General features: G+C 42.1%; 1 protein-coding gene across 1 annotated transcript in view; it reads left to right on the top strand.

Moving 5' to 3' along the window:
- ADAMTSL3 (ADAMTS like 3) overlaps positions 1-8,000 on the top strand; it is a 366,781-nt gene extending 358,781 nt beyond the window's left edge. The window contains exons 28-31 of the mRNA XM_087429032.1: positions 220-311; positions 2,691-2,705; positions 5,225-5,427; positions 6,139-8,000. Coding sequence (XP_087285158.1) covers positions 220-311; positions 2,691-2,705; positions 5,225-5,427; positions 6,139-6,245 — 417 coding nt within the window. The 3' untranslated portion in view covers positions 6,246-8,000. The remainder of the gene's footprint in view (positions 1-219; positions 312-2,690; positions 2,706-5,224; positions 5,428-6,138) is intronic.
- The last annotated feature ends 3,971 nt before the right edge of the window (positions 8,001-11,971 follow it).

Below are 11,971 nucleotides of genomic sequence, written 5' to 3' on the forward strand. Positions count from 1 at the left end.
CTGGGGGAAAAGAGGGGGAGGAGAAACTTAGGTATCTTCCTAGCCCTGAAGGAGAGCTGTCTAGTCCTCAGAACTGTGCTCCCATCCACTCTAACTTCCCCTGGAGACAGCCGGTCCCCTGTAGCTGGTCTTTCACACTCCCCCTCAGTACGTGCTCTTGGTACCACAGCAGGCGTGAGCTCACAGGGTTGTTTACACCATGTTGTGCTTCTGTTCCAGTGTCCTGGACGTTGCCTGGGTCACCCTGTGAGGAAGCAGCAGCATCACGTCGTTTGTCAGCACCACAACCGCTCTGGCTGTGATGACAGCAGGTACTGGCCCCCCTAGGGCAGCACACAAGCTCTCCTATCTCGTCAGTGACCATGACTGCCTGGAAATGGAATTATTCTACCTGGCTACCACCTCTCATAACTGCCAATTCCTATGAAATTATGGTTTCTTATAGTGCAATCCTCAATAGTGTACCTTATACTGAAATACTAATTAATATGTACTATTTATAATTACAGATTATTTGGATGTTAAACACATAGAGAGAGGCACCCCAAAGAGAAAAAAGGGTAGTACTGAGAATAGACAGATATTTTTCCCTCTGTATACAAAGTTGATCAAGCGTAATAATATTTCATTTAGGTTTACAGATTAAATCTCCCTAAAGTTTTCAATGAACTACTTTATTCCTCTGTTTAGAAACTTTTGATGAGGATATTGACACAGTAGTTTAGCAGAGAATAAAATAAACTTTTATTTTGGTAAGGGGCTGAAACAAGGAAGGAGTCTGCTTTTCTCTTGTATCAGAGTCTGAGCTGGTCGATGGTTTGGGGGTAGAAGAGCCTTGTTCCATGGGCTCTCCCAGAGACCAGACTCCTCCCATCTGGAGGCTCCACCATCCCAGGGGGGCGTGCCCCAGCCAGCAGATTGGGGAGAGGGCCCAGAGGGCACACTGGGGAGGGGCTCTGGAGTTCTGCCACTCTCTGATTGTGTGACTTTGGACCCCCTAACCTCCCAATCTGCAAAATGGGCTATTATCCACGTGTCCGTGTGAAATTATAGGTGGGAAGTTGATTGCTTAGCTTAGTGTGAAGCTAACTTGGGTCACAGAAGACGCTCCATATATGGCTCCTTCTCCCTCCTCCACATCCTGAGTCCTCTAGAGAAAACGAGATGACCTTGGCAGTTGGCTCAGTTGCCGTTTTGAGCCTTCAGTGAGGTTTGGCAGTGGACTATCAGCTGCATTTCCTATTCCCCACAACACAGTTCAAGCCAGAACCGTTCTCCTCAAATGGAGGATGTTTGGCACAGCTGCCCTCATTCTCAACAGACAACCTAGGTTCCTATTTTGCTGAGAAGATAGAGACCACACACAGATGGACACGCATCAACCCAGCTGTTTTACTCTGCATTCTCAAAGATACATTTACAACACAGACACATACGTGGAGTGAGCTTTCTTTTTAACATACCAGAAGTATTTTTCTGAAACTTACTTTTTCTACTTATCAATATATTATAGACTTTTTCCCATCTTAGTACATAAGGTTTGCTTTATTCTTGTTAATTGTTACATTAATATTCCTCATCTTGCTGATGGACATTTGATTGTTTCACGTTTTTTGCTGTTAGCAACAAATGCTGCAGTAAACACTCTGGGACATATATCTCTATGCACAAAAGGTATTATTCTTATAGGATAGATTTTAGATATGGAATTGAATTGACAGGCATGTTTATTTTGGTACTACTAAATTACCGTCAAAATGTCGAAACCAACAACATATGAGAGTTCCCTTTTTTGCATCAACATTATATAGGTTTTCAGTCTTAAAAATTTTGGCAATCTGATGGATGAAAAATTATATCTTATTGTAATTTGTACTTTTCTGATTACTTTTTATATGCCTTTTGCCTCTTTGTATTTTTTCCTGAACCCATCCACTTTTTTCCATCTCTACTACCATTACCCTTGGCCAAGCCATCCAACTAGTCTCCTGCCATCCATCTGTGCTCCTTTCCAACCCAGTCTCCACACTATAACCGGAGTAATTTTTTCCAAAATGCAGATTGATCATACCACCACCACACCCTGTCTCCCTGCTAGATTAAAATCACTTTAGAGGCTTCACTTGGTCTTAGGAAGAATAGTGACCAAAATCCATAATGTGGCCTATAGAACATTGCACAGTCAGGTCCTACCTCCCTTCACAGCCTCATCCAACACCTCACTCTCTCTCACGCCTCATGTTCCAGCCACATCGTCCTTTTTTCAGTTCCTTGGATATGCCATGCATCCTACTAAAAGCAGCAAAAACAAGAGACAGAAATAAAATAGAGAAGATAGAAGACATGGAAGGATCTATCAAGAGGTTCAATATCTGATTAAATGTGGTTTTAGAAAAAGAGATATGGAAATGAATGAAAGGGTGGAAATTTTCCAAAGAAATAATAGAAGAAAAATTCCTAGAGCTGAGAGGAAAAAAGAATCTAGTTGCCTTTCATTTTCCCCATTATTTCTGTTCCCGCCAGGGATGGCTGTTCCATCTTTATATCCAGTGCTTTTCTTCCATACTGTTAGTTTCCTCAAGTGTCTGGTGGTTTATGGAGGAAGGACTGAGTTTGTTTAGAGAGTTACTGTGGGTTTCTTTGGCAGTAGTTTGGTCCTGTTTTTGCCACAGACCAATTCTGCTGACCAGGCGTGCTGCCTGTCGGCTCGCTAACAGTGGGTGAGGTCTTCAGTCTCCCTGTACAGTGCATAGAGAGGGAGCAATGACAGGCTGGAGACCCCTGTCCAGCCCCATTGCCATAGTAGGGCCTAATTCAATGTTAGAGGCTGTTTTATAGGGAAGCACATTATTAATGGCCATGGTTAGAGGAGCAGAGGTGAGCAGGCTGTCTGCTAGCCTCTTCTGTAGGCCCTGGGAAGGGTTTGGGGGGCGTGTCCTCCGTTGAAAGGAGTTACAGAGGGAGTGACAATTATCAGGGTAGAGCTAGCCTACACTTATAGCAAGAAGACAACATGGGGACCTGAGGAAATGCTTGAGGACACAGAGAATTTGTTCCTCAAGGCAGTTATTCCTAACCTTAGCTAAGAGTCAGAATTACCTGGGAAATTTCTTTAAAAGAAAGATTCTTTGGCCTCAACTCAGACTTAATGAATCAGAATCTTCAGGAGTGGAGGCTGGCAATCTGCATCTTTTTAAAGCTGCCCACGTACTTCTGATAACCAGCCAGCTTGGAGTCTGCTGCCCTGCAGCATCAGTAGTTCCATCTGGCTGACGGTGAAATGGGTTATTTGAGGTGGGACTGGAGCCAGACTGAACAGGAATGAGAAAGGGAGCAAGACTAGTAGAAACAAGGTTACTTTAGGATTTCTGCTGCCAAATCTACTTTCATGTAGAAAAACGCATGAGCCCCAGTGGTGTGTATACTGCTGGTGCACAGACTGTGTCCCTCTGGCTCCGGCGTCCTCATCCCCAGTCCCATCCCTGGCCAAGAGGAAGTGATGCCCTCTGCTGGACTGACCTTGTGTTTGTTTTGCCAGGTCCTCAATGATCAGCCTTTGAGCTGTCTTGGGCTTCAGCTTCTATGTTGGTCTCTAGCTCCTTAGTCTCATCTTTTATATTTAGGAAACTCAGTGGTTCCTTCTGACTTCCCACTGGCTCTGCCTTCTATCGAAACAGAAGGGACTGTATTAGTTAAGGTCCTTTGGGCCAGAAACAACAGAAGTCAACTTAGAATGATTTATGCCAAGAGGGCAGGAGATTTATTAATAAGACAGGACCACTCAACATCTGTGCATAACAATTTGGTATCCTTTTAAATATATTCTTTGAGTATTCTTTGAATACTCAAACTTTTTCGGTGGAAAAGCTGATCTCTGCATATGGGGATGGCTCAGGATTACTCAGTCTCTGCCCTGTTGTCCAGAGCCATTCAACTTTTAGCCCCTAAAATGCATACCCATTGGGAAAAACAGCAGCCCTGAAGTTAACAGGACACCATCCCCCGACTCCTTATAAATCTTATAAACAGTTTGGTGTGACAGTAAGTAAACCCTTTGATGGAGTCTCCCCCTACTGGCTAATCAAAGTATTGCTTCCAACTGTGTGTAATACTCTCCCTTAAAGAAGTTCAGGTTATCACAATTTTCCTCATCTTATTACATTTCCGGTGGTGTCTCAACACTCCTTACAGATTATGTCCCTTATAAGGAGCCTTTTATAGGAATACAAAATTGTTTCAAGAATCCAAAGTGAGAATGCTGTCAGACCTCAGGGAGGACTGTAACCAAGAAATCAGAAGTCATTGGGATTTTTTCCTCCCCTCAGCTCTGTGTGTTTCTGCTACATTCTTTTTTCTTCCTAAGTATTATTTTTTCTACTTCTCTGGCCTGTATAGCAGAATATGGCCACTACTACTCCAGCCTTCAGGTTTATGTGTCTTGTTCCAGCAAGCTCCAAATTCCTGGGAGGAAGACAATTATTGAACCAGCTCAGTTAGGGCCCTCTTCCAGTCATCTTTGGGGGTTGGGGAGACATTCTTGTGTAGTACAAATATAGCTTCCAGGAGCCTTGCCCCAGGGAACAATGGCAGATACTCCAAAGTGGGTCCAATAAGGTGGCTCTACCCTTCAGGGTAAATATCTTTTCAAAAATCAGAGGGCATTAACTTTCTGATCTGTTTTATAGGGTAAGGAAACCAGAGATAGATCCCTCACCTGAAATGGTCTTTGTTAGCTCTGACTACAACTCACGGTGTGGCCTAAATGAAGACGTAAGAGCCCTTCTCTCAGCAGACGGGACTGCTCATGTACTGATTCACGCTCATGCCACAATATGTTTCAACTGTGTATATTAACAAAACTTAAAGTTTGTTCACAAATTCAAAGTGGTTTATTGTGAGTCCTTCTTCTCTCCTTTGCCTAAACTGATCTGCTGCAGCTTCTCAGGACAGCATCTCTCTGGAGGGGTGTGCCTTGACTTGGTGCTGGGAGTTGGGGGAACTCGTGGTTCGCTTGCCTCTACTATGGTGGTGATTGCACCACCACTTTGCTTAGTCAACCGTGAACAATGTCAATCAGTTTCCTGATGAATAGGGTCCTGATTGTCAAACCTTTAATATATGGAAAAGATGGTCAGTAAAAGCCTTGATCCCCTGCAAGAAGTGACACCCCACTTCTTTTCTGTTTTTTGGTTTTTTGTCTTTTTCATTTCAGGCCCACCTTCAGGAGGAACTGCTCGTCAGGGGCGTGTGACGTGTGCTGGCGCACAGGCCCTTGGAGGCCCTGTACGGCAGCCTGTGGCAGGGGCTTCCAGTCTCGGAAAGTCGACTGCGTCCACACAAGGAGCTGCAGACCAGTGGCTGAGAGACACTGTGTGCAGAAAAAGAAACCCACTTCCTGGCGGCACTGTCTTGGGCCTTCCTGTGATAGTACGTACCCCTCACAGGTATCGCGACCGCCCCTGAAGCCTTGTCCAAACCAGACCCTCCTGGCGCCCACCTTGCTGGTGTTGCGTCTGAGGGGACATTCAGAATGGATGTGGTATCTCAGGACATTAGGAGATTAGCTACTTGGATGTGGGTGCAACTCAGTGTTCTTTAGAGAAAAAACAGCTGAAGTAGTGGGATGGCAAGTGGCCTCAGTTACTGCCTTCTAACAAGCACTGGCCGCCTCCCCACAGACTCCCCTTCTGCCTGGGAGTCTCATCCGCGAAGACAGAGATTCTGTGGGTGGGACTGCGCAGGTATGCCAATGTCCTGAAGTTACATGTAAAATTTCATCATAAATGTATTTTTCTAGGGAGCAGGGCCACAGCTTTCTTAAGTTTCCCAAGCGGTCCATGACCCTCCAAAAGCTAAGCACTGCTTCTCTGAGCACCGAGAGGAGCAGCATGGGCAGAGGGCCGTGAGGTCCTGGGAGCAGTGTGAGGCCATCGGGCCAGCTGAGAAGTGAGTCCGGTGCCCTGTGACTGGGGTGCAAGGCCGTGGCCCTCATCCAAGCCTGGTTTCTTCCCTTCACTCTGTGATCTCAATTTATGCTTTTCATAAAATCAAATGATTTTTTTATCTTAAGTCTCTAATGACTTATGTGTTAAGTGGAGAGAGAGAGAGATATATATATGTATATTTTTTTTTTTGCAGGAGACTGTGCAGACACAACTCACTACTGTATGTTTGTAAAGCATCTTAATTTGTGTTCACTAGACCTCTACAAACAAAGGTGCTGCCAGTCATGTCAAGAAGGATAAACCTTTGGAGGGGGTCCTAACGCTGCTGTGAAGATAAAATAAAAGTGTAAAAGCTCTTTTCCCCATGTTCAAAAACATGTATTTCTTCAAAAACTCTAGATTCTGCAATCAGAGGTGGATGCAAAATCACCACTGTCGGATTTTGTAGTGTCATTTTCCCACGGCCAGTTGTCAATTCCAGCTCTTTTACCTGATGCATTGGAGGACTGACAGAAATCCCGTCCAGGTGTGCCTCTGCACAGAGGACTGCATCGCGTGCTCCTCATCAGGAAATCACCAAGATCACCGCTGCATTCTCACAGGAGGCTGCCTCTTCCTGTGATTTGTAGACTAGTGTAGAGTAGGACATCCTGAAGACCTGGGGAACACAGTGACTGGTGACTTCCTTTTCTCTCGAGGTTTAGGGTTTCAATAGGTTTATAAGGCATTTACATTTCAGAAGCTCTGGCCAGTAGTTGTTAAGATGTTGGCACTAATGGCATTTTTATGGATCCTTAAGTTTAGTCTGTGAAAAAGAGACAATCCCTCTGGACAGGCTTGTAACACTGACTGATCCAGGATAACGGGGGTGGCACCTTGTCCTTGCTCTTAGAGAACCCGTGGGAGAAAACACAGAGTAAATGTCGCTGCCATTTTCACAACTACGGAAATTGACCTGTGACCAAATGAGGCGTCTTGGAAATCAAAGGAGAGGGAGAGTTAACCTTTTCTACTGATTTTGAAGTCTGTTCGAAGCTTTCTTTTAAGAGCTGTGAAGGAAACTTTTCTAAGCACTATTCTCTTGCACACAAACAGAAAATTAAAGCCTTCTTAGACCTAATTTATGCATAAAATAGTATTCCTAAGGATTTTTATTTTGGAAAAATTATAAGAAAGTAATCTAAATATGAAACATGGTAGGTGAAAAGAACTGTTTATAGTAAATAATTGTTTGAATTTGGACTGATTTTTCAGTAAATCCAAAGTGAATTAGGGTTAGGCTGGAAGTTACAGTTAGGACTAGGGATGAGAGAATTTAGTGAATAAGTTTAGGATTAGCATTAGGTGAGAATGGAAGTTAAGTTAGGATTAGGGCTAGAGTTGGCTTTAGAGGTTAGGGTTAGGGTTAGGGCCAGGTTAGGTCAGAGTTGGGCTGGGTTTAGATTGGGGCCAATGCTGGTGTTAGTGTCAGAGTGGAGGTTAAGTTTGGGGTAAATGTTGCTGCTGAAGTCTTGTGGGGCTAGCATTAAATTGTAAATTCTAAAGCCAATTTGGTGATGGGGCTGTTTCCCTTACCTTCTACCAGTTCCAGCTTTAGATGGCACACAACACCAGCAAGTGGCCATGCTTCTCTATTGTGCGCCCCAGCTGCTGGTACGCATGCTGTCTACAGTCTGTCGGCAGCTAAGCTCCCGAGGCAGTGGTGCTGGACCTCGTCGCTGGTCACTAGGAAGTGAGCAGCGCATTTGGCTTTGGATTTGTCTGTGGACAAGCTTGCTGAGTCTCTACCATCTTCTGAGCACCAGGTCTCTTGTTCTGGCTTCAGCCTCACTGACACTGGGATGAGCACTACTGTATGTAGAGGGTTTGGTGGTTGGGATGGATGTGGGGGCATGAAGAGCACACACCAGCCCGTGAGTTGTTAAGTCATCAATCACAATTGATTGTTGAAGGTTTTTAAATTGAAAGAAAGATCATTTGTAAAATACTCTTTGTATATATTTATTATATGACTTAAAGGTGCAATATTTTATTTTGTACAGTATGTAATAAAGACATGGGACATATATTTTTCTTATTAACAAAATTTCTTATTAAATTGCTTTACCTTTGTATTTATAGTTAAAAAGTGGCTATTTTTCATTTGCTATTGTACTTTTGCCTTGTTATTATTCAAATGACATTCCTGTGTACTGTATTTTACTACTGTTTCTATAACATGAGTTAATGTTTCTCTTTCATGAACCTTAAGTAATTCAGAAATAAATTTACTTTGATTATTCAGTGGCATCCTTATAAATGTAGGTGGCTTATTTGTGTTATGTTTTTGGTAGCCTTGGCTGTCGTCACCTTGGCTGCCTCCTTAGAGTCTCCAAGGTCATTTACTGAAGACAAAAATCAATCATTTTACAGTAACTTGTGAGACTGTTAACCTCATGAGGCAGAGCCACACAGGAGATAAGCCATGGGATACCTCAACTGTCTCAAAAGTATACTTCCCTCCCTCCCTCCCTCCTTCCCTCCCTCCCTTCTTCCCTCCTTCCCTCCTTCCTTCCCTCCCTCCTTCCTTCCTGCCTCCCTCCCTCCTTCCTTCCTGCCTCCTCCCTCCCTCCCTTCTTTCCTTCCTTTCTCTTTTCTTTTTTTTTTTTTTTTTTTTTTTTTACCAAGGCCTACATAGTTTACAAGGAGTGGAGAGCATTATCAGAAGAGAGAGGAAAAGTTAGCAACTTCATTTCCAACTCAGAGAAATTTTTCTAGGAAATCCCTCTATTTTCTTGGCAGTTTTAAATATTTTGTAATTTTTAGTAACTATGCAAGGACACTGAAAAATCCAGATTTAACAATCTAAGCATTGATGTAAAGCTTTGATCCTCTCTCATGTACACTGTGATGACGTAAATACCCAAATTTTCTATCTCTTATATATCAACTAGGAAAAAAGTGAAAGAATCATTCTAAGGAAATATAGGAAAGATTATCCCCAAGCATTTCTATGTAATAAACAAAGGACAGGAGAAGGTTGCAACGAGCCTTAATTCTGAAGTGCAAAGAGAGAAAAGGTTTAACCAGGGCAGACTTGAGTCCACAGCCCTACTAATTTTACAGAGATTCTAGTATAGCTCCTCGAGTCAGGATTATTCCCTTTTTAAGCTTCGCCGAACATCTCACAGCTCTTCACTGAACTGTGAGCTCTGCCAGGACGGAGATTATTTCTGGTCTTATTTCTAGTCCCTAGCATCTAAAATATTGTCAAGTGTGTAGAATGACCTCAAAATTTCTAAGTAAATTGATAGATGGATGGATGGCTAGGGAGTTGAAAAGATAAACCTTGTGAACCAGGCAGAACAAGTCTATCTATTTTTTAAACTTTTTATACAAGGTAATTTAAGACTTACAGAAGTGTTAGAAAAGCAGTACAGAGAATTCCCATGTACCATTCACCTAAATTCCTTTAATGTTAACATCATCTTCCATAACTATAATGATCAAGGCATTGACATTGGTATAATACTATTAACTAAACTACAGACTTTATTGGGATTTCACCATTTTTCCACTGTTGTCCATTTTCCTGCCCCCGGTTCTAATCCAGGATCCCGTATTGTGTTTAGTGGCCACCCTTCTTTAGCCTCCTCAGATCTGTGGCAGTTCCTCAGCCTTTTCTTGTCTTTCATGACTATGACACTTTTGACCAATGACACTGGCTAGAGATTTTGTGGAATGTCCCTCAGTTTGGGGTTATCTGATGTCTCATGATTAGAGTGAGGTTATGCACTATTGCCCTTCTCAGTGCACAGTATCAGGGGGAACATGAGGTCAATATGTCCAGTTACGGGTGATGTTTACCTTGTTCCTTGGTAGAGGTGGTTTCTGCCAGGTTTCTTCTCTATCAAGTTACTATTTTTCTGTTTGTAATTAATAAATACATTAGAGGCAGTACTTTGAAACTGTGCAAATATTCTACTTCCCCTTGAAGTGTTGTCCCCTAATTTTAGCATCCACTATGGATTGTGCCTACAACAATTATGATGGTGATGTTCTAATGGTGACTTTCCATTTTCTTCATTCCTTTTACTTTAACTAATTGGAATCCTGTAAGAAAGAGTTGTCTCTTTTCCTGTACTTATTTATTTATTGACTTATTTATGTCAATATGGACTTCAGGATATATATTTTTGTTTGGGTTAAAATCCAACACTATCATAATTTCATTGCTCAATTCACCCCAGCTTTGGCTATTGGGAGTTTTTTTAGGTTGATTGTATATATACTAACCCATGAAAGTGCGCACGCACACACACACACACACCCCTATTTTTTTTTTCTGTATCTGTGAATTCATACTGAAACCTCAGATGCCCATTCAGCACCACAGGTCATTATTATAGTCTACACTTTTTTCTTATTTGTAACTTCTTTCTTGGACAGTGAGAAGCTTGGCTGTCATTATCTACAATATATTTTCTTGGTTTGACCTTAATATACACATAAAGTAATTTCAAAATTGCTGACACATTTTTCTCTCTGTGAGAGAAAAAAAAATTTACCAACTAGAGTACAATGTTTGTATAGAATTCTTTTTGTCTATAGCCTTATAATGTCCAGTCAAAACACTCTTTTCCAAGGTTACTGAGGTTGTCTCCTTTCTTCCCAACCCCTGCAGAGTGGTTACGTGATTTGTTTGCAGTACAGGTGTGTGTCACAGTCTGCATTCCTTTTTGGGATCTCCCCACATCTTGGGTGATGGTTTTTGTAATTTTACCTGCAGTAAAACTGACTCTGTGGTTTTCAGTTCTAATCGTTCTGACAAATTCAGAGAGTTGTTTATCTACCACCACAGTTTCTTACATAACAGTTCCCTCACCCCCAAAATTCTCCTGCCCACTTCTTTGTGGTACCCCTCTCCACTCTGACAATCACTGACCTATTTTCTGTCCCTATAATTTTACCTTTTCCAGAATTTCATATAAGTGGGATCATACAATACGTGGCCTTTGAGGTCTAGCTTATTTCACTTACCAAAACACATTTAAGAAGATTCATGCAGGACGTTGGGCAAATCGATAGTTTGTTCCTTGAATGGGCTTTGTATGGATATGCTATAGATGTGTATCATTCTTCCAGTTAAAAGACATCTGGGTTGTTTCCAGTTTGGGTGATTATGAATAAAGTGGCTGTACCATTTTGTGTTCCCACTAACAATAGATGAACTAACAATTCAGGTGATCTGAATCCTTGCCAATACTTGGTATTGTCAGGTTTTTGTGCGTGTTAATTTTTTGGTAGCCATTCTAATAGGTGTGTAGTGGTACCTCATTGTAGTTTTAATTTGAATTTCCCTAGTGACTAATGATATTGAGTATCTTTTCATATGCTTATTTGCCATCTTTTATGTTGAATTTTGTCCCCCAAAATTTCTGACTCCCAGAATGTAACTTTATTTGGAAATTGGGTCTTGGCAGATGATCAAGTTCATTAGGGTGGATGATATTGGTGAGAGTCCCATGTCTGTGAAGACCAATATGGCTGGTATTCTTAGAAAAGGGGGAATTTGGACACAGATGCATGCACATAGAGAGAATGCCATGTGAAGATGAAGGCAGAGATCTACAAGCCAAGGGACACCAAAGATGGCTAGCAAAACTCCAGAAGCTAGGAGAGATGAATAGGACAGATTTTTCCCTCACAGCCCTCAGAAGGAACTAATTCTGCCAACACATTCATCTTGGACTTCTAGCCTCCAGAACTGGGACACGGTAAATTTCTGTTGTTTAAGCCATCCAGTTTGTGGTCCTTTGTTACAGCAGCCTTAGCAAACTAATACACTATCTGTATATATTCTTTGGTGAAGTATCTGTTTAGATCTTTTCCTCATTGTTTTTCCTATTGTTGCGTTTTAAAAGTTCTTTATTCTGGATACATATCCTTTGAAGTCTATTTTACAGATGAAGAAACAGGGCTCAGAGAGGGAAAGTAATTTGTACAAGATCACATATGCTATTCCGTCCATGCAAGAAGATGAGTTC

This window comes from Ceratotherium simum, chromosome 3 (genome assembly GCF_057802395.1).
Source record: "Ceratotherium simum simum isolate JZ-2026a chromosome 3, ASM5780239v1, whole genome shotgun sequence".
In the NCBI taxonomy this organism is placed as follows: Eukaryota; Metazoa; Chordata; class Mammalia; order Perissodactyla; family Rhinocerotidae; genus Ceratotherium; species Ceratotherium simum.